This window comes from Galeopterus variegatus, unplaced genomic scaffold (genome assembly GCF_000696425.1).
Source record: "Galeopterus variegatus unplaced genomic scaffold, G_variegatus-3.0.2 Scaffold8983, whole genome shotgun sequence".
Taxonomy (NCBI): Eukaryota; Metazoa; Chordata; class Mammalia; order Dermoptera; family Cynocephalidae; genus Galeopterus; species Galeopterus variegatus.
In genome coordinates, this window is record NW_007735094.1 from 32937 (window position 1) to 56878 (window position 23942).

The 23942-nt window shown below is 37.0% G+C and overlaps 1 protein-coding gene across 1 annotated transcript in view; it reads right to left on the reverse strand.

Moving 5' to 3' along the window:
* LOC103608924 (F-box/LRR-repeat protein 13-like) overlaps positions 1-23942 on the reverse strand; it is a gene marked incomplete at both ends in the record, with an annotated part of 61761 nt that overhangs the window by 24641 nt on the left and 13178 nt on the right. The window contains one exon of the mRNA XM_008593310.1: positions 6820-6903. Within this exon, the coding sequence (XP_008591532.1) occupies positions 6820-6903 (84 nt within the window). The remainder of the gene's footprint in view (positions 1-6819; positions 6904-23942) is intronic.

Consider the following 23942-nt stretch of genomic DNA (forward strand, 5'->3'; position numbering starts at 1 on the left):
TTGCTGAATGAGGTGGGTACTCCTGGGCCTTTCTGATCTGAGTATCCATGTAGATATTCCACACTAAATCTAAGGGTTTCAATTCTCTAGCACAGGTAGTCCAGGATACAGGACTGAGGACTCTGAATCCTCAGTTCCCACTTACACTCTACCTGGAGCAGAGACACTTCTACAGAACCTCCTGACTTAACTGAACATTCTTGGGTCAGGCTGAAAGCCAAATGAACAGCAATGGATCTTGCTCTGTTGTTCTCCCAGCTCTGAAGTTGTTCATGATTTGCCCCTAATGGCTGCCCTTCCCAGTCCCCTATTCCTTAATCCAGCCTCTCTACCTCCCTCTCTAATTGTAAGTCAAGAAAGTAAACTAAAGGTCAAATAAAAAGAAAATCAAAAGTTTATAATCTAAGACAATGGATAATAAGAGGTTAAAACACACTGAAGATTAAAGAAGAGAAAGAGCATGTTATCTCAAGTGTCCAAGCAGCTAGGGCAAGATTGAGGGTCTCAAAAAAGAGGCAGTAAGAGGACAATGAGAGAAGAGGATGCTCTCGCATCTCCATTTCTGCTTATGCCCAATTAAAGTTTTCAGATATCTTTGTGATCATCAGAGAACATGACATTGATCTGGGCTAACTCCTTAAAATTAATCAGTGGTGCCATTTGCAGCTTGTGAGGAATATAAGCCACAAGCCAGGCAGAAAAGACACAAGAGAGTCGATGAAGCTGAACCACTACCACAGGCCTCTTATTTCTCATATGTAGTTATAAATACCACCCACTGTATTCTGGTTTCAGGGCTTTAAAAAGCAGATATCCATCTCTGTTAGAGATACTTTTATCATAACTAATAAAAGATAAGAGGGGACCATGTTTGGGTTTGGAGAACAATGACAATTATCTAAGTCTGAATCTTCCCCTCCCCTCCAAACTGTAAAATCTACAGAGATCAAATAAAACTGCATAGGACCCATATGTTCATCATCACTAGGAGACAGAGAATATGACACCTTATTACCTGTAGGTAGAGTAAAAATGGAAACAAATTCCAATGAGGTCCCTTAGCCTGCTCGCAGCTGCCACAAGCCTATAGATAGAGAGTGGATCGGGGAGAGGATGCTTAAAAAACTTTGTCGTATGAGTGGAGGCATTAAGAGAGCTTAGAGGAAACACAGGCATAATCATTCTACACATGAATTCTACAATCATTCTCTGAAACCCGCAGGACGTCCCACAATTCAATTTAATTCTGACACTAACTGGAGTTAGCATAGACCCTACGGGTCAAAAGTTCAATCGCACTAGACTGTCCCCGACTTCAGATGCCAATTTCAAGTCTCAGTTTGTCACCTGTACTGTACCTGTGGAAATTATGTTCTCACAACCAGCTCCTTGAGCTTGATAATTTGCGAGGACAGTTCACAGAACTCAGAGAAACACTTAAGTTCAGCAGTTTGTTTTATAATAAAGGATACAGACAAACAGCCAGATGAAGAGGTATATAGAGTGAGGTCTGGAAGGTCCTGAGCACAGATTTGTCCCCATAGAGTTGAGGTATATCACCCTCCTGGCAAATGAACATGTTTACCAACCTGGAAGTTCTCCAAACCTCCTAGTTCAGGGATTTTCATGGAGGCTAAATTATGTAGGCACGGTCAACTATTAGTTCGATCTCCAGCTCCCCTCTCCCCTTCCCTGAGGATGGGGGTTGGGGGCTGGGGCTGAAAGTTCCAAGCTTCTAATCATGACTTAGGCTTTCTAATGACCAGCCCCTAACCAAGAACCCACCAAGAGTTGCCTCATTAGAACAAAAAATGCTCCTATCTCCCAGAAAATTCCAAGGAATTAGGAGCTCTGTGCCAGGAACCAGGGATAAAGACCAATATACATATGATAAATCACACACAGGAGAAGAAAGTACAATAAATGCCAAAATGCTGAATAAGACTTGGTAGCTTATAGCCTTTTCCTGGCTATGGGAAAGAGCTTGACAAATGTTACTGCCACAAACCTCACAGGCAGCTCAGTCAGATGCACAGAAGTCATCTTTAACCACATCTTCACCCTCATCCCCTATTCAAACTCAATAATCCACAGATCTTGCTATTTTAATGCTCTGTAATCCATTCCCTTCTCTCCAGCTCACTCTTACTGCCCTTGTTCAGGTTGCCATTCTATCACCCCTAGACTATAACAAAAACCTCTTAACTTATACTCACTCCTACCTTCACTGTCCATAGCTTTTCTCTCTCCCCTCTGCCCTTTAATCTAACTTCTGTGTTCCTTATTAAAGTGATTTTCCCAACAGGTAAACTTTCTCTGGCATTCCCATGCTGGATTGGGTACCTCTACTGCATTCTTCCATAGCTTCCTACATGACTTTATCAGAGAATAATGATAAAAATGTCACTTTGGAATGAGACACTTTTATACCCTAGCTCATGTGCTTACTTGTTTCATGACTTAGGGCAAGTCAGATCATAAACCTCTTTGAACCTTCAGTCTGTAAAATGGAATTAAAGGTATTACCAACCTCAAAAGGTAAGAAATTAATACATGGGAAATACTTACAACAGTGCCTGGCATGTAGTAGGTGCTAAATTAATGTTAGCTAACAATCACCACATGGTATTGGATTTTTCTGTTTATAGATCTACATAACCCACTAGACCTAGCCTCATCATTTTTCAAAATTTTATAATGACTTCTGTTTTCAAAAAACAATCATTATCTCAGTGTCCACTACATAGAAATTCCAATCCAAAATGTTTTCAGTTTGATTGTTGAGCAAGATGTAATATGTTCACAAAATTAATTCATCTGAAATGAAACAGTTTGAGCATGATCTTGTAATTGCAAATAATATCCTAGTGTTGTACTAAGGAAGCTTTAACATCTTTCTGAAGAGACATGCCCAGAGTACCTGAACTTTGGGGCAAGCACAGGCACCCGCTGTGTGAGTATAGCCAGGACACCAGGCTGCACTGTGGAGAGCACGAAGAGCACATGCTTATGACAGCCACAAGTGTAGTGCTCATCAATAATGGCTGCCTGTTTTCCCAGCTCGCCTATAGCTCTCTGCTGTTGGCTCCTGAGCACTCCAGTTTTCTGATAGCATCTCTATGCACAATTTGGTGTAATAAATTTATACACACATTGACATATGTATGTATTTTAATATATACTAAGGTGTATATATATATATTTAATTTACACACATATACTAGACATGTGGTATACATTTACAAATATATTTACATGTAAACACATAATCTAACATATGCTAAAATTTGTACACATTTAATTTACACATACTACATATAGGTATGCATTTAGTACATATTTACATGAAATATAATTATATGCATACTTTGCACTGCATACACACACTTGTGTCAGTAATTGTGGCAGGTCATAATGGAATCTGATTTTCCTCTCCTAATGCCCTTTTGTAATCAACTACTTCAACCTACTAACACTGAAATAACCAGAAATTTTTGTCTAGCTGGAAGATTTTCACTCAGATAATCTGCATAAAGAAAAGTATACACATTCATATGTATGGATATTACATTAATGCGTTTATAGCACAGTTCATTCTCAAAAAAGGGAATGAGAAATGTGAACTAGATTAAGGGAGTATTAAAAGCAACCAGAGTAAATAATTGGATTTATTCCTTTGGTTCTACCTAAGCAACTTAATAAGACAGAATTTCTAATTTATTTGTATTATAACACCCCATTTAAACCAATTCCTTTGCCAAACTTGACAGTTTATTTAATTAAATTCATAAAATGCTCAAGAAAAAGGTTTCTTAAGAAATGCTCAATTACAGCTGTATCAAATATCTCTTCCAAAATGTCTTTCCAGAGTACCAAGTAATTTTAGTTTAACATAATCACTGAACATCTAATGTCCTCAGAAAGGAAGAACTAAAGTTGGAGAAAGTAATTAAAGCCAGATCCTAAAAGTCAATACGTCTTAGGCTCCAGACACTCAATCTACATGTGCTGTGGTTTCCAGTAAAAAACTAAAATGAGGTAATTTTTTATTCTTATTATGTTCATGACTCTGGCAAAACCTAACCAGGGCAAAAATCTCTTCATTTTTTCATTAAATACGTTACATAGAGTGTACGTTTTCAATGTTTTGTGCTAAATAGAGAATCTCCCCCATAGTTACCTTTTATAAGTAACAAGAGAGAATTTCTGATAAATTGTGGATAATCTGAACATCTCAATCTAATCACCTTAGTTTACTTCCTTCCCCTCTCTTTTGTAAATCCAGATAACGAATTGTGAAATATATCACTTTCTTCTCCCCCTTTTTTGTCTGTTCTCTTTTGGGACTTAATAATTGGGCTAGAGATGGCAAGGAGGAGAATGATTACCACATGCCCACAAGTATGAACCTTGGAAGAGATAAAACTGGTTAAAAGCCACACACACACACACACACACACACACTTCAAAAGCAGGGAGGAGAAAAAGAGAAATAAGAGATGATGACAAAAAATTTATTTTTTATAAACTTGAATAGAACAGCTGATCTTGTGCAACTAATAATTAAATAATTCTGCATTCCCATGCTCCTGTATTCCATGTTCCTTTTTTGTTTTCTCTCTTAGATCACTGAAAATAAATATGTACCAATTTTTAAAAGATTAAATTTTTTTAAAGATATGTCAGAACTCAGCTGTATGATCATGTAGTTACCATATGCAAATGCCTTCATCTAAAATCTCAGAGCACCTAAAAATGGTATAAATTTTAGGCTCCAAAGAGTGAAAAGAAAAATACCTGGAACCCACAGAATCAACATGAAATGACAGAAAACACTGGCCTCCTAATACTTAGCATCAGACTTTGGTCAACACGCTCTCATCCTAAGGAGCATTAAAAGAATTAATAAGTGATTTATATTGAGAGACTATGTCATCACCATGGTATATTTCAATCCTTCTGAATGATTTATAGTTATAGGCCAAATGTAATTCATCATCATATAACCCAATATTAGAAATGTTAGTATTTTAACTTTTATTTTAATAACCTTTGGTCTATCACCTTGTCAAAGACCTTTTAAAAGCCTAAATATATCATATTCATGGATAAAGCTCTGTGTAGATGCATGTTTAACCCTTAAATTAACAGCAGTAGGTAAATCATGGTTTAACCTTAGAGAAGAATTTTGGCTTTACTCCTAGTAAGTTACATGCTTCTGTTTTATAACACTTTCTGTTGTTACAGAGTTACAATCTTGTCCAACGTGGAAGTTTCTAGTTTTCTCTGGTATCTTTGTTTTGAAGGAGAGTGTTTGTTCTTTTTAACTCCTTTATACAATTGGGTATACTACTAGGCAGATTCCTTAGGGACTGGTTGGAACCTTAGTACCCACCCATGGTCTGAAATTGGAGGAAATTGACATTTCTTGGCCCTAATGCCTCTTAAAGAAGATTTCTTAATGGTGTGACACTTTCCCTTATGTATTATTACACTGTCCAGGCACATTGAGATACAGCAAAATAATTTGAAAACATTTCTTTTCCCACTAAGCAATGTGGTCAATCAACCACTTAAAACAGCAATTCCCTATTTCTACCTTTTGTTTCTATAAAACTGTACTGAAATTAGTTTGCTGAGAAGGTATAAGACTTTGGATCAGTCACTTAAGCCCTCCAGGACTTTAGTTTTCTTACCAGTAAAATTAGGGATTGGTTTAGATGTTTCTAAAATTCCTTCAGCTCTAGAAGCCTAAAATTCAATGCTAAGGTTTAGAGCACCCTTTGACCTGGGACCCTTTACAGCCCACCAGTTTGTATGTTATTTTAACACTCTCCTATTAGTCATGTTAAAGCTTTCTGTAAAGTCCACTTCAGATTCATGGAAGACAACTTCAAGTCTGCTATTCTCTGTGGACTTCTCAGCTATTGCTTGCATTATCTTTCCACTTGTGGAATAAATCCTTTCATCTCAGTAAGAGAGTCTCTCTCTGTCTCTGTCTCTCTGTCTCTCTCTCTCTCTGTCTCTCTCTGTTAGGTTAGCCCCAGGTTTTCATAAATGGTTATGGCGGTAAGCACTCAAGACACAGTTATGTGGAGCTTCTAATGTGTTTCAGTTTCCATATTCCTAGGTTATTTTTTCCCTCCTTGTTCAATACATGTATGACACATGATTTTGGTTTTTTTCATCCTCAACAGCTCATTAAGATGCTTAATTTGATAAAAATTACACTGTGGCTTGCTCTCAATACCTACTTTATGACTCCTTGCACATCACTCAAGACCAGGTCTAATAAATTTACCTTTCTTGTGAGTTCTTGAATTATCAGTTAAGCACATAATTATTTATCCTATCCAATTACTTATCACATGCTTTCCATTCCAATAAAGTATGCTACCAAGTATGTTTGAGTAACTTAAGTTCCTAATTATTAAGTATCTGCCATAATTTTTCAAACTCCCCAAATGTTTATGGTTAGATTATATAACATTTCTATTTAAGAACACTTTCTTTGTATGAAAAGACTTTTACCATATTGTAATTCATTAGTCTCTAACTAAAATGTCCCTATTTATCCTATGAGTCTGACACAAGGAAGGAAACGAGTAGACAAGGAAAAATGGGAAAACAAATTCTCAGTCACTTTAGGCTGTGGAGACCTGATTAAAAGTCCGGAGTTGATTTTGGCTCAACCAAGATTACATACGTGTTGTTACATTTCCAATCACTTCTTTTTTTCTACTGTGACCTAAAAAGTTTATTCAATTCGTGCTTAATTTTCCACGTTAATTCTTTAACAGAAGGCCTTAATTATCTTACCTGGATTCCAAAATCGGTGATTCTGTCACACTCAGATAGAGAAAGTTCCTTCAATTTTTTATGTCTGGAAAGTATTATCAAACCCTAAAAATATTTAATATAAAGATAATTTTGTGATTATAATTTAGTATGAAAGGTATATTTCCAATAACCATTTATGTGAACTAACAATATAAAAATCATTTATGCAAACTAAAAAAATTAGCTTCTGTCTTACATTTCTTTACACCTAAAGCATAAAATCACTTTAGTAAGGCAATGCCATTAAATAAAGTTTTAGGGTTGTCTCTAACGTTTTGCAAAAGGTGTTACAGAATCTCAGAGTCACAAAACTTCTTAGGAGGTTATTATCTTGCCACTTATTTTCAGATAAATGTTATCTGAATTAGTATAAACAAATCTAATACATTTTATTTTGAAGACAGTTCATGTAGCTAATGAATCTATTTTTTGATAAATTCTTATTTATGCCTAACCTAAAAATCTATAGTTCATTTTATAATGCTTCATCTCTTGAAAAGAATGTGATCACATTTTTATATAAAGGCTCAGAGACAGTTAATTGTTCACTAATAGCTCACTTTTTTTTTTTCAGGTTAAAAGCTTTGTTTCTTTTTATTTTAAAAAAATAGGTTGCACTTTTCAGCTCTTAAATTTTTTATGTGTGTCCTGTTTCTCAGTACTTTTCCCCCTAAACTGACTGGCACAACACTCAGATAAGGAAGTGATGAATGTGGTTTAAAGATGCCATCTCCTTGTTTTGCATTCAGGATCACATTACTTTTATAATCCTGTAAGATATGCTTCCTAAACTAGGTGAACAAGAGCAGTGTTTTTCCATTCTATGATTCCAGAACTGGCTGTCAGGGAAAATGCCAGAAATGGTATATGGATTTGTACTTTTCAAATTTTATTTGTAGGACAGATTTACATTTTATTGATCTTAAATACAACATTAGGGCGATAATTGAAAATGGGTTATATAAATATTGCAACCTGCTTTTTTCCCAGATGCACAGATTAGGCCTTTTCATTAGAGAAAAAAAATAAAGTTCAGATCAAGGAAAAAAGTGCTTGATTTAAACTACTGTTTAAACTGTGATCTCTAATTTCATTTAACAGTTCTGTACACCACCCAAAAATATAATCACTCTGTTCATTCTTTTAATTTTATTGTAACTGTGGAACCTTTTGCTAGGAACACATTAAGTTTTCTACCTCCTTGTTTCAAAACAAAGAATGTTCTAACCCTGTGGAGCCATCGCATGTGGTCTGCGTTCCAGATGTGAATGCTATTTTATTTGTGTTAAAAGAATTGGTAGAGTTTAGATATTCCCCCAATAGAAACAAAATTGCTTAAACAAAAATATCAAGTAAAAGATGCAAAGTTTGTCTCTTTGCCCTATATTTGAAAATACCCAAGTATGTTTCATTATCCTGTGAGGAATTTGTCCTATGAAACTGTCTCTGAAGTTTTCATTAAGATTTTACTTTTATGTAGCCAAGTTACAATTTTTAAGATGAGCTATAAATGAAGTACACTTGCTAAAGTATGACCTTTAACAGCCTATATGCTCTTTATCACTTTATTCAAAATCATTAAAAATTAAATTATTGAAATGGAATGCCATGTTTCATCACTATAATTGTTCATTAAAATATATGGCCTCAAAATTGAATTGATTAACATCATTAGCTATTAGATAAATGCATAATGAAATACCACAACATATCTACTTGGGTGGCTATAATTTAAAAAGACAGATAAAAAGTGTTGGTGAGGATGTGGACAAATTGGAATCCTTACATACTGTTGGTAGAAATGCAAAACAGACCAGCTACTTTGGGAAACAGTCTGGCAGTTCCTCAAAAAGTTAAACACAGAGTTACTATATGACCCAGCAATTCCATTTCTAGGTTTATACCCAAGAGAAGTTAAAACATATGTCCACACAAAAACTTGTATATGAATGTTCATAGCTGCATTTTTCATAACAGAAAAAAAGTGAAAACAACCCAAATGTCTATGAACTGATGAAAGAATAAACAAAATGTGCTATGTCCATACAATGAAATATTACTTAGTAATAAAATGAAGTACTAATGCTTGCTACTATGTGGATGAACCTTGAAAACATCATAAGTAAAGGAAGCCAGACCCAAAAGGCCACATATCGCATGATTCCATCTATACGAAAAGTCTAGAATGGGCAAATATATAGAAACAGAAAGTAGATTAGTGGTTGCCTAGGGCACACTGGAGGGTGGGAGAGGGACAGGGAGTGACTGGCAATGGGAAAGGGGATTCTTTTGGGGATGATAAAAGTGTTCTGGAATTAGATTGCAGTGATGGGTACACAATTCTATGAGTATACTAAAAATCACTGAATTGTATACTTTAAACTGGTGAGTTTTATGGTATATGCATTATATCTCAATAAAAACTTTTTAAAAAAATTAAATTGATTGATGTAATAATTATATAACTAAATAAAAACCAGAAAATATTCCTACAGCATCCTTCAGTTCAAGGTGAATACAGAATTGCCCATTGTTTATATATTTTTGTTAGTGAGCTTAAGATCCAGATAACCAATCCATTACCAAGACAGGGAGCAAGAGATGTCATCATGCCCATGCGTCAGGCAAGTTATCATAAGGCCTTTCTGCTGTTAAGTAAACACAACTTTGTAACCAAGTAGCAGCAAATCTAAGCCAGCAGGAGAAGAGACCTCCACTGAAAACTGCCTCATGCTGGTTATGGGAGGACAGCTTTGCTGAACAAGTGACACACACTATTCCAGTCAACAGGATTTATTTTTAATGTTTTTGTTTTTTGTTTTTTGACTCAGAAGCTTTTCAGATTAGTGACCTGAAGAACATCAAAGCCAGTTAGCTAAATATTCTGTTTGGCACCGTGAGGTTCATAAATGCTCCAAATTAGAAGGTGTCCTCTGAAACAAGTGACAGTTACAGATTTCTTTTTAGATTTTACAGATTTTCTTTATATGTCTAGAAAGTCTTAAATTTCAGGTCTGGGAAAAGTTCATTTATTCTTAATCCATCATTTGATAAATATTTAGCATGTATTACATTAACCAGGCTCTGGGATAGAAACTGGAATTTTTTTTTTCCTTTTTGTCTTTTTTTACTGACCGGTAACAGGATCGCAACCCTCGGTGTTGCACCCGTACCGGGGACCGGCAACGGCATCGCAACCCTCGGTGTTGCACCCGTACCGGGGACCGGCAACGGCATCGCAACCCTCGGTGTTGCACCCGTACCGGGGACCGGCAACGGCATCGCAACCCTCGGTGTTGCACCCGTACCGGGGACCGGCAACGGCATCGCAACCCTCGGTGTTGCACCCGTACCGGGGACCGGCAACGGCATCGCAACCCTCGGTGTTGCGCCCGCACTGCGCTCAGCCAGTGAGCAGGAACCGGTCTCCACATGGGATCCGAACCCTCGGCGGGAGCACCGCTGCACTCCCAAGCGGCGCACTCTCCAGTGCGCCACTGGGCCGGCCCCGAAACTGGCATTTTAAAGGTTGATGAAGTGCTGTGTGTGCTCTCAAGGAGCCCACAGTCTGGCATGGAAGACAGACATATACAAGGGATTATTACAGCCCAGTGAAAGGTAAATACTGCACACAGTGGTGGTGTCGAAGAAGGGTGATGGGACCTTCTACTGTGGACCAGAGAAGACTGCATGGAGGTGAGTCTTGAGTGTGGATGCATAAGTTGCCAAGAAGACTGTGGAGGGAAGGTTAGTCTAGGCAGAAAGAACAGAAAGAACAAGGGCATTAAAGTAGGAAACAGGATGGCATGTATAGAGAACTATGAAGCAAGGCATGAATGGATTTATAATGGATATCTAAAAAATTATCTGAACAGTTGGCCGTAGAATTTCTTTTAAGGAGAAAACTATGGGGTTTTGTTATTGTTTGTTTTGTTTTGTTTAATACCTTGTTAAGCAGTTGGTATAAAACTCCTAGGGGTTGGCTGGTGCCAAGGTTTTACTCTGGGAGGGATGGAAAGAGAGTACGAAGACAAGACAAAAATAAGGTGGAAAGAGGGAGCAGTATGATGGAGTGGCTGGGCCTCAGTAGAGCAAAGGGCAAGCTGATGCTTACTTTTCAGGGAAGTCATGGCATCATTGCAATGTAAATCCTCCTTGGTCTCCTTCATAAATCAGTTAAACTCTTCAATGTTTTTGCAGGAGAAAGGTTTTGGTTTTATTTTCCCGAATTGTAACAGGGTAACGCACAGAGGAAAGCAGCTGCTGTGGTAGCCTGGTAAAGTTACCAGCATTTCAGATTGTGCCAGAATGCAAGGCTCCAGGAATCTATAGGAATCCTGGGGAGCACTTTGCACCTCCATAGCCCATGGAATTGAGGGACCTGAATCTGAGAGGCCCAGAAGTCTCTAGAGGAAAATTGGCTTATATTACACCTCTGGTATCAGGTTCATTGAGGGTAGTGCCAAGAAATAAGGCTCAATAGAGAAAGAGAGCAGGCACCAAGTCACAAGAGCCTTGTACATTATTTTAAGGGATCTGGACTTCACCTTATGCATCAGAATTAAACAGAACTTTCTTTCTGTAGGGAATATGAGTTGGTCACTAGTGACCACAAGGTAAGAAAGAATGAGGTATATGTGTTTCAGGAGAGGTACAGGGAGCACACAGTAGGTAGTGATTGCTTCCAGTTAGAAGGAAGAGGTAGCGGTCTAGAAAAGACGTTCAAGGAGGAAGGAGAATTTGAATTAAGCCTTAAAGACTGGGTATGATTTTGACAAGTGAAATAATAGGAACAGTGTTTCAGGCTGAGGAAATGGCATGAACATTTGGAAAGTGTGAGTTGTTTGAGATGTAGTTCAGTTTGGGGTCACTGAGAGTAGTGGGAGGGAAGACTAAACACTGCCAGGAGCAGATACAAGCACACAAGACATGTGTGAGCAGATAAAATCCTTGAACTACCCCCCCCCCAGTTTTACATCTGGAATAGTTCAACTGATGTAGAGAAGACATCAGCAATGAACTAGTTACCAAATGTTGGAAGGGTGTGCCTGTGTGCGCACATGTGTGTGTATTGAGGAGCCCAGATCAGTTATTATGTAGAATATCCCACATTCTGGATTTGTCTAATTGTTCCTTATGATTAGACTCAAGGTAAACTTGCTTGCAAAAATACTACCTAAGTGCTACAGTATCCCATTAGGAGGCACATATGTCAGGTTGTCCCCTTATTGGTGATACTGCTGGGTCATTAGGTTCAGGTGGTGCTTTACCAGATCTCTTTGTCAGAAGAGGTATATTTTCCTCTTTTTATTTAATAATTCATCTGTTTTTTAAAAAGTAATAATTCCTTGAGACTGGACGAATACTCTGTTTCCCAGCAACTTTTCAGTAAATGGTTTTAGTATTCATTTGTGATCCTTGTCCAAAGCAATTACACTGGGAGCTGCAAAATTCTGATTTTTAAATTCTATCCTTCACTCTACGTTTATTAGCTGGTATTCACTTAAACCTTTAAACTTTTTTTTCTCACCCTTTCCCTTTAATTCTGTTGAGTACTTTGGGAGATGCTTTGAATAAAATGAGATTATTTCAGACATAATACTCACTGTCCCAATTAATTTTTTGTGCGGTCTTTTATTTGCCCAAATTCCTGTTAGAGGCATTTACAAAATGGAGTTATTGTTTTGATTAGTGTTATTGTGTAATTGTTGGCAAAAAAAATACACACTGAGCAAAACAAAAACACCAATACCCTGCCCCATTATAAGATTGAATATTTGACCATAATCTAAGAACCAAACATATTTTATATATGATGGTGAAGTGAATGAAACTTTGTTAAACAGACCTTAACATTCTGAAAGTAACATTTATTCTTTAAAATTTGCACATGGCTTTTCTTCTGAGATACTGTGCTTTGAGAAAAAGTCTGGAAAGATGGCCTTGGCATTATGGTATTTGAACATTAGAATAAAATATAATGTTATAATTTATCTGGCAGCTCTGTTGCTATAAATCATCCTTGTTTATAGTATGTTTCAGTTTAGAAACCGTCAACACTTTAATATAGGCACACAAGAACAGTAAGTAAGCATAAATAAATTTTCTAACCTGTCCTGCATATGATTAAAGAATCGCTCTCTTGAAAAAAAAAATCTACATAAAATTAAATAAGATTGAGAAGTATGTCCAACTTGTAACTGATTTTTCTTCATTTTTCAATAGTCTTTATGAGCAGCATCATGTGGACTTCAAAATAAACTTGCTAAAACAAATCTCTCATCCACAGTGTTGAGATAAACCATTGCAAAAGTATGGAGATAATTTGAAATATTGTATAATCTCTTAAAAATCCTCAATATGCTATAAGTATGACAAATAATTATAACTACATTATTATAAGAAGTTCATAAAAATTGACAGGAGTATTGAGACCCCAATACATAAATAAGTAAAGAACATGAACAGAAAATTCACATAAGAGGAAATACAATCACAATGATAAGCAAATATAGGGGGAAATTATTGATATTACTAGGATTTTTTAAATGAAAATTCAATTAAATAAAATTTTAATACGTATTTACAGGTGAATAGCCAATATTGGTGAGTGATTATAAAGTTGCCACATTAATTTATTGCTGATGGCAATAAAAATTGCTACAACCCATTGGAAAAGCAATTGGCCAAAACAACAGCAACAAAATGTCTCATTCAAAAGAAGGGAAAAATTGAGGGATAAAAAACCCTGAGGACCATAAAAACTTTAGAACAAGCCCCTTATCTTATTCCTGTTTTTATACTCAAGCTTAAATATTACCTTAAATATAGCAGGAACTAGATAATTTTTTATCACGTGAAGGAAGAAAAAAGGGAGAAAAGAATTAGTGAATAAATGAAATTTCTCAAGAGTGAAAAAGTTAAGAAGTTATAGTACACTTGAAATGCTCTGCAAACATAAAAAGTGATTGTTATAAGGAATATACAGTAACAGAAAAACACAATACAAAATTATATCTGTGCATATGTGTGTGTGTGTTTTGTGTGTATGTGTAAAATGAAAGAAAACTCAGAAAAATGGAAATAGGTTGATTTTTTTGGAGGGTGGGCATAAATATATTTTTTCATTTTCTGTATTTGTTTAATATTATTATAATGTTTGTAAAAAATAATTTAGAATAACTTGGGGGGGAACTAATACATAAGTCCATTATTAAATCTTTTTGTATATCAACTAAGAATTATATAAAATATTAACACCAGGCTTTATTCCCTCACACAGTGCCACACAGTTGTGGTTTGTTTACCTTCTAAACAAACTATAACAACTCTAAACTATAACAGCAAAAATGCACCAATATTCAAGAAAAGTATGAAGCTATGTGTGTTACTATGTGCAAGTATTATATACATAGTTGAACAGTTTTGTTTTACAAAACTTGGTGGATACTTCTCCTATCTTCATAGAATGGGTCTTCAAAAAGTTCGAGGAAAGATTCCTATATCTATTAATTCTATTTTTCCACAAACTTATTATTATTATTAACATAACTTATTGTACCTATCTGTGGGGTACGGAGTTGAATATCAATACCTGCATGCAATACGTGATGCTCAAATCAGGATAATTAGTATATTCAACATTATACAATGTAATTGTTTCTTGTGGCCCTTTACCAATTCCATTCTTACCCCCTCCCCCCTCCCCCTGTACCACCTCTGGCAATCTCAGTTCTGTTCTCTCCTTTTGAAAGTTCAATGTATTATTGTGATTGTTGTATCTTTCTTTCTTTTTATCTGTTTATTTATTTTTTAGCTCCCACTTATGAGTGAGGACATGTGGTATTTCTCTTTCTGTGCCTGGTTTATTTCACTTAACGTAATTTTCTCTAAGTTCATCCATGTTGATGCAAATGTCAGTATTTCATTCTTTTTGTGGCAGAGTAGTATTCCATTGTGTAAACATACCACATTTTTTTTTATCCAGTCATCCAATGATGGACATTTAGGTTAGTTCCTACCTGTGACTATCATAAATAGAGCTGCAATAAACATGGAAGTGTAGATCCCTTTGACATGATGATTTCCATTCCTTTGGGTATATACCCAGCAATGGAATTGCTGGATCATATGGCATTTCTATCTGTAGTTGTTTGAAAAAGCTCCATACTGTTTTCCATAATCGCTGCACCAATTTACATTTCCACCCACAGTTTAGGAGGGTTCCCCTTTCTCTGCATCCTCACCAGCATTTGTTATTCTTTTTGATAATAGCCAGTCTAACTGGGGTGAGATGGTATCTGAATATGGTTTCAATTTGCATTTCCCTGAGGCTGAGTGATGTTGAGCATTTTTTCATGTGTCTGTTGGCCATTTGTTTATCTTTCTTTGAGAACTGCCTATTCAGCTCCTTTGTCCATTTCTTAATCAGGCTATTTGTTTTTTTATTGTGAAGTGGTTTGAGTTCCTTATATATTCTGGTTATTTATCCTTTTTCAGATGCATAGTTTGCAGATATTTTCTCCCACTCTACAGGTTGTCTTTCTGATCTAATTGTTTCTTTTGCTGTGCAGAAGCTTTTTAGTTTGATATAATCCCATTTGTTTATTTTTTCTTTTGTTGACTGTACTTTGGGGGTCATATTTATAAAGTCTTTCCCAGCCCTACTTCCTAAGTGTTTCCCCTATGTTTTTCTTTTAGGAGTTTTATAGTTTCATGTCTTATATTTAAGTCTTTAATCCATTCTGAGTTGGTTTTGCTATATAGTGAAAGGTCTGGGTCTAGTTTTATTCTTCTGCATATGGATGTCCAGTTTTCCCAGCACCATTTACTGAAGATGCAGTCTTCTCCCCAGTGTATGTTCTTAGTGCCTTAATCAAAGATCAGTTGTCTGTAAGTTTGTTGGTTAATTTCTGGATTCTCTATTCTTTTCCACAGGTCCGAATGTCTGTTTTTATGTTACTACCCTGCTGTTTTGGTTACTATAGTTTAGTAGTATAATTTGAAGTCAGGTAGTGTTTTACCTCTGGCTTTATTTTTTATTTTTATATTTTTGCACAGGATTTGCTTTGGCTATTCAGGGTCTTTTGTTGTTCCATATGAATGTAAGGATTTTTTTCTATTTCTGTGAAGAATGTCATTGGTATTTTGATGAGGATTGCATTAAATCTGTAGATTGCTTTGGGTGGTATGGACATTTTCACAATGTTAATTCCTCCAATCCACAAGCATGGAATGTCTTTCCATTTTTTTGTGTTCTCTTTAATTTCTTTCAGCAGTGATTTCTAGTTCTTGTTGTAGAGATCTTTCACCTTCTTGGTTAAATGGATTCTTAGGTATTTTATTTTTTTGATGACTGTTTAAAATGGGCTAGCTTTCTTGATTTCTTTTTCTGCTAGTTTGTTGTTGGAATGTTACTGATTTTTGCATGTTGATTTTTTATCCTGCAACTTTACTGAAATCATTCATCAACTCTAAAAAGAGGTTTTTTTGTAGAGTCTTTAGGCTTTTCTGTATATAAGGTCATGTCATCTGCAAAAGGGGACAGTCTGACTTTGTCTTTTCTCGTTTGGATGCCCTTTATTTCTTTCTCTTGCCTGATCACTCTGGCTAGTACTTCCAATACTATGTTAAATAGGAGTGGTGAGAGTGGACATCCTTGTCTTGTTCTCATTTAGGATGGTATTGATGGTGGGTTTGTCATATATGGCATTTATTGTGTTGGGATACTTTCCTTCTATACCTAATATGCTGAGAGTCTTTCTAATGAAGGGATGGTGAATTTTGTCAAATGCTTTTACTGAGTCTATTGAGATAATCATAGAATTTTTGTCCTTGATTATGTTGATGTGATGTATCACATTTATTGACTTGCATATGTTGAAACATCCTTGCATCCCTGGGATAAATCCCACATATCATGGTGTATAATTTTTTTGATGTGTTGCTGTATTCTTTTTGATAATTTTTTCTTGAGGTTTGTTTCTGTCTGTGTTCACCAGAGACATTGGCCAGTAGTTTTCTTTTTTTATTGTATCTTTGTCTGGTTTTGGTATCAGGTGATGCTGGTCTCATAGAATGAGTTTGGGAGAATGGCTTCTGTTTCAATTTTTTGGAATAGTTTGAAGAGAATTGTATTAATTCAGCAGTAAAGCCATCTGTTCCTGGGCTTTTCTTTGTTGGGAGACTGCTGATTACTGCTCCAGTCTTGTTGCTTGTTATTGGTCCGTTCAGGTTTTCTGTTTCTTCTTGGTTCAGTCTTGGTAGTTAGTATGTCTCCAGAATTTCATCCATTTCCTTCAGGTTTTCAAATTTGTTGACATATAGTTGTTTATAATAGTCTCTAATGATTTTTTTGTATTTCTGGGTTATCGGTTGCAACATTTTTTTTTTCATTTCTGGTTTTTGTTATTTGGATCTTCTCTCTTTTTTTAGTTAGCCTAGCTAATGGTTTGTCTTTTTTGTTTATCTTCCCAGAAATCCAACTTTTTGTTTCATTGATCTTTTCTATCATTTTATGGGTTTCTATTTCATTTAGTTCTGCTCTATTCTTAATTATTTCTTTCCATCTACTAATCTGGGGATAGGATTGTTCTTGTCTTTCTAGTTCTTTGAGGCGTAGTGTTAGGTTGTTTATTTGAGATCTTTCTGTTCTTTTAATGTAAGTGTTCACTGCAATAATTTCCCTCTTAGAATTGCTTTTGCAGCATCCCATAGGTTTTTGTATTATGTATGTTTATTTTCATTAGTTTTGAGAAATGTTTTGATTTCATGTTTAATTTCTTCTTGGATCCATATGTTGTTCAGGGACATGTTGTTTAATTTCCATGTATTTGTATAGTTTCCAAAGTTTCACTTCTTACTGATGTCTAGTTTTAATCCATTGTGGTCTAAGAAGATACTTGAAATGATTTCAATTTTGTTAAATTTGTTGAGAATTGATATGTGACCTAACGTGTTATATATCCTGGAGAATGTTCCATGGGCTGATGAGAAGAACGTATGTTCTGTGGTTGTGGGATGAAATGTTTTTTTAGATATCTGCCAAGTTCAATTGGTCTAAAGTTTGGTTTAAATTCTGTGTTTCTCTGTTGATTTGTTGTCTAGATGATATGTCCAATATTGAGAGAGGGGTGTTCAGGTCCCCAAATATTATCATCTTTGGTTCTATCTCTTTCCTTAGGTCTAATAGTGTTTGCTTTATATATCTGGGTCCTCTGATGTTGGGTGCATATATATATTTATGATTGTTATGTCTTCTTGCTGGGTAGATCCCTTTATCACTACATAGTGGCCTTGTCTCTTTTTATAGTTTTTGGTTTAAAGTCTATTTTATCTGATATAAGAATAGCTACTCTTGCTCATTTTTTATTTCCATTTGTGTGGTATATTTTTTTCTATCCCTTCACTCTTTGTTTGTGTCTTTACAGGTGATGTGAGTCTCTTGTATACAGCATATAGTTGGGTCTAGCTTTTTAATCCAATCAGCCAGTCTATGTCTTTTGAGTGGGAAGTTTAACCCATTTACATTTAGAGTTGTTACTGAAAGGTATTGTCTTACTCCTGGCATATTATTGATTTTCATTTGGATGTTTTAAATATCTTTTGTTTCTTTCTTTCCTTTTTATTGTTTCTCTTTTGTGTTTGTTGGTTTTTTGAGGTGGTAAGATACAGTTTCTTTGTCTTTCTTGTTTGCATTTTTGTTCTACCAATGGGTTTTGTTCTTTCTTGTGTATTCATGGTTATGATGATCATTTTCTGGATTCCAAATGCAGGACTCCATTGAGGATTTCTTGTAGGGCTAGCCATGTGGTGGTGAATCTCATAGTTTTTGTTTCCCTAGGAAATACACTATTTCTCCTTCATTTATGAATGATAGCCTTTCTGGGTGTAGTGTTCTTGGCTGGAAGTTTTTTTCTTTTAGTGTTTTGTATATGTCATCCCTTTATCTTCTGACCTGTAGAGCTTCTGTTGAAAAATTTGCTTTTAGTCTGATGGGGACTCCCTTGATGCTCTTCTCTTGCTGCTTTTAGAATTCTCTCTTTGTCTTTGAGTTTTGCTAGTTTGACAATAATGTGCCTCAGAGAGGACCTTTTTGGATTGAATCTGTTTGGGGATCTTTGAGCCTCCTGGATTTGAACATCCATGTCTTTCCCTATACCTGGGAAGTTTTCCACTATTATTTTGTTGAATGTGTTCTCAATGCCTTCTCATTCTCCCCTCCTTCATTAATACCCATGATTTGGATGTTTGTGCACTTAAGGTTGTCTACTATCTCTCTTAGATTTTCTTCATATTTTTAAATTTCTTTTTTTTTTCTTTTCTTTTCTTTTTCTGTCTGCCTGAGTAATTTCAAAGAGACTGTCTTCAACATCAGAGATTCTTTCTTCTGCTTTCTTTAGCTTGCTGCTTAAGCTCTCAATTGTGTTTTTTATTTTGTTGAATGACTCCTTTGGTTCCATGAGTTGTGCTACATTCTTTTTTAAAGTATTAATCTCTTTGTAAATTTCCTCTTTCATATCCTGGATAGTTTTGCTCAGTTCATTGTGTCATCTAACTATGTTGTCCTGTATCTCATTGAGTTTCCTTAAGATATTTACTCAGAATTCATTTTTAGTCATTACAAGGGTTTCATGCTATATGTGGTCTGATACTTGAGAGTTATTATATTCCTGGGGTGGACTCATATTTTCTTGTTTTTTCATATTCCTAATATCTCTATATTGATGTCTGGTCTTCTGGTAGAGCAGTTGCTTCTTCTGTTACTCTGCTTCCCCAGACTTCACTGTTGACTCTCCTTGTGTCAATTTAGTAGAGTAGTCAGCAGTTCACCTGCACAGCAGCAGTGGTTGATGCAGCTGCTGCTGTGGTAGCAGGCCATCCTTGTGGTGGCAGTGGCTTTGGAAGGCTGCCAGTGATCAGTGGTGGCGCCAGTGGTGGCTCCAGTGGTGGAGGGTTGCTCACATTATGATAGTAGCTGCCTGGAAGCAGTAACTGCAGCAATTGAGGGTTCAGCAGCCACCTGCCTGGCTGCAGTGTACACAGCAGTGGCCAATGGATCTACGATGTCTGCAGCACATCTACGATGTCTGCAACTGCCTCCCTCACATTTGTGGTGTCTGCAGTAGTGGTGGGGTTACCTCATGGGGTGGCACTGGTGTCAGTGGTACATGTGGCTGCAACTACCTCCCTTGCATCTGCAGTGTCCTTGGTGACAGCGGGGCTACCTCATGGTGGTGGCTGCCACCATCTTTGCATCTGTGGTGTCCTTGTCAGTGTCCTTGGAAACAGCAGGGTTATCTTGAGGGGGCAGAAGCAGGGCCAGTAGCTGCAGCCATCTTCTTTGCATCTGCAGTGTCCTTGGCAGCAGTGGAGTTAACTTGTGGCTGAGACAATGGTGGTGGCACTTGCAGCCACCTCCCTCACAACTGCAGAGTCAAAGCCTGCTGCAATGGGCCACCCACAGGACTGCTGTTCTGTAGGGAGCTGCTCTGTGATGGACAATGGTTCTGGGACCAGACAATGGCTTCAGTGACTGCGGCAGTGGTGGCAGTGGGCCCATTTTGATCTTCTTCTGCAGGAGGGATGTGCTCTGGGCACCTCTTGTCAACCAGCTTCCTGGAAGTCTCTTCCACAAACCTTTTGAAGTACCCTCATACTACTTTGTCCATCTGTGAAGTGTGACCCTGCTGACTACTCCCTGCTTTTTGAAACACCACTTCCCTTGGTTTCCATTATATTACTTTGACCTCTTTCCTCACCTACTTCTCTGGATGTTCATTTTCAGCTTCCTCTGTGGGCTCATCTTCCAAATCCATCCAATATGTATTAGTGTACCCCGGACCTCTAAACTTGACCTTCTCTTCTCCTTCTGTCTCTCATCCATGGCACCAAAGGCCATTCACATTCTGCCCTCCACCTCTTCTTCCAGCCTCGTCTCCTGTCACATCCCTCTCTTCTCAGGCCATACTCTGAGAGTACTGAATAATCTGTGGATCCCCCAACACATAGCCCTCCATGCCTTCCCACCTGCTTCTTCCTCCACTGAAAATGTCCTTCTCTTCTTCACCTCACACCTACTGAAGCTTTCAGCTGCACCTCAAAAGCTGAGAACCCTCCCCTGATTTCTCCACAGAAACAACAAAGACAAGTCTCAGTTTCCAACTCATCTGTGCTGCCATGATGCAGTGCCTTTATCTCCACCACAGAAAATAGACTTCATCATGTCATAATTCAAATAATTGCTAAGATGGATTGAGTGCTTACCATGTGGCAGTTTACATGCATTGTCTTATTTGATCCTCAGAGCAACACTGGGAGGTAGGTAGCATTATGATCACTGTTTTAAAGAGAAAGAAATGGAAGCACAGAGAGGTTAAGCAACTTGCCCGAGTTCTAACAGTGTGGTGGCACCAACCCAGGACATGACTCACAATCTGAACTCATGCTGTTAACTTTTAACCATACAGTGTTGCTACTTTTCTTGTTGTTTTGACACTACACTGTCTTTGAGACCAGGAATGTGTCTTTCATTTTGGTTCTCCCAGAACTTAGCATAGTGTCTGACACACAGTTGACAATGAATATGTGTTGGATGTATGAGTAGTCTATTTATAAAATTATCTGTTTTTATGGACCTAATTTTCTCTTATCTCAGTGATACACTCTCAGAATTCTTGGATGGAATGTATTTCCCTTTGGAATTGTTTGAATCAATGTTTACATTTCATGTGTTTCTTTTTGAAAGATTTGCTCTGTTTGGTACTGCCTACCACCACATTCTTTTAGGAATAAAAAATAAAACTTATACTTGGAAATTTGTATTGTCTCAATTAACACATTCTCTTTCTAAAATCACTGATAACGTTATCTTGGACAATGTTTCGAAATCTCAAGCAATCTTCCCTTTTATACTCTAGTTAGCAATTATAATTTTATAAAAATAATTTACCTTTTCTTCTCAATTATTCTTGTTTATTGCTACTTACTTGATTGTTAGTACGAATTTTGTAATCATATTTCTTTTTAAAATGTATCAACCTCTCTGGCCTCATTTGCTGTCCTACAAGTCTGAAGGAAAGCAGGCTTTGGTCAACACACAGAAATATGTTCTTTGTATTATGATGTCTATGGAGGGAAGGAAAATCAGCATCTCTGTTTCCTGGAAATAGAGCAACTCTCCTTGAGACTGCTTGCCTTCTACCTGATGGAGGTTGAGAGGAGAGTTATGACACCAAAGATTCTCCTCAAGGGAAGTGACAAGCTCAGGTTGGTCACTTCTGTTTGCACTGTTTTTAGTAGGAACCTTGCTAGAAACAGGACACAATGTACTATAACCTCTGATGAGGGGAAATCACTATCACTAGTGATGGGACCAGCAGATTCATATAAGGCCAAGGGTGGAAAGAAGGGCCTAGAGAAAACTAAGAAGATATCCAGCCCCATATGAAAATCTACAACTGGCAGACTTCTTGTTATCTGCTTTTTGAAAATCCAAGGCAAATCCATTTGTGTCTGAGCTACCCTGCTTCCTTTTAATTCTCATTCTTCCTATTTCTTGAATCCCAAGTGATTTCATGTATTTCCTGCCTTAATGGTTTTGCTTCACTGGACCTCGAGTTTTATTTGTCTGTGCGTTCCATGCAGATGGGTGGTCTCTTACAAGTGTTTCATCAGATGAAGACATGCAGCTGTGAGCTCTCCCACCCCAGCTCAGAGCATAGTTGAGAAAATGTGAAATTTAAAGAAGCCTTAAGTGTGCGGTTGAGAGAAAGGATATGGTTTCAGACCCGTTCATTCACTAACTCACTCACTGATAAAATCTTTTGCATACCTCTTACGAATTAGGCATTATGCTAAGCATCCCCAAAATGGAATGATCCAGCCCCTGCCCTTAGGAAGTTTACAATGCTATAGGGGACAGGCATGGAACAAATATTAAAATATAATGAGCTGATTGCTTTAATGGAGTCATATATAAAGTGCCATGGAAACACAGAGAAGGAGACTCTAAGCCTGCCCAGAAATCCCACATCTGAAATTTAAGGGATAAGCAAGAATTTACTAGGTGGATAAGTAAGAGAGAGGGTGTTTCAGACAGAGGGAATAACTTGAGAAGATGGGGAAGCAGGAAGAACATAACATACTTGAGGAGCTGTAGTAGAGTCAGTTCTGTATCTCTGGAGTTGAAGGGGAAAGGTTGGAGTCCGCTGGAAACGAGGTTGCAGAGGTGAGTGGGGGCCACCTCTGGAAGAGCTTGGCCTACCGCACTAGATTGCTTAGACTTTATACTACGAGCAGTGTGGGGCCCCTGAGGCACTCTGAGCAAGGAAGTGATAGGCTCAAGTTTGCATTCTGGAAGATCACACTGCAGCAGAGTGGCGACTAGATTAGAGGACAGTGATGCACAAGGCAGGGAGGTTATAGAGAAATAGTGGCTGAACTAAGATAGTAGAAGTGGGGATGGAGAAGAGGCCAGGGACAGTTATAAGAGATGGTTAGACTATACCAATGATTGCTAAAGTTCTCACATTGGCTTCATTCTAGTCTAGTTTATTATTTAGTCATTAACATTTTTTATTTTTTTGGCTAGAAATATCTGAAACTAGATAGTCTTATGACATATGTAATTAAAATTAACATGGAAATAGAATGCCAATATTGAATTAGGATTTTTGTGTTGTTTTGTTTTGTTTTGTTGCAATTCAGTGTGAAAATAGCTTGTGTGCTACCAGTAATTTAAGAGCAATTATTACTGTGAGGTCATCTAAATAGATAACACCCCTCCAGGAAACTATGCTATAATGTGGCAGAGATAAGATACAGTACATTAGGAACTAAACAACACTTATTCAGAAAAACATCATGACACATTAATGTCATCATGTGATTTATGTTTTTTTAAAAAAAGAATGCATCAATAATATAAATCCATTGATATTCCTCAGAATGATCTAGATTAAGAAGTGTGATTTTCTGATAATTATGGACAGCATGACTAATGTTTATTATAGAAAAATTGTTAAAAATATTAAAAGGCATAGGGCCGGCCTGGTGGCGCACTGGATAGTGCGCCGCTTGGGAAGCGCGGCGGCGCTCCCGCC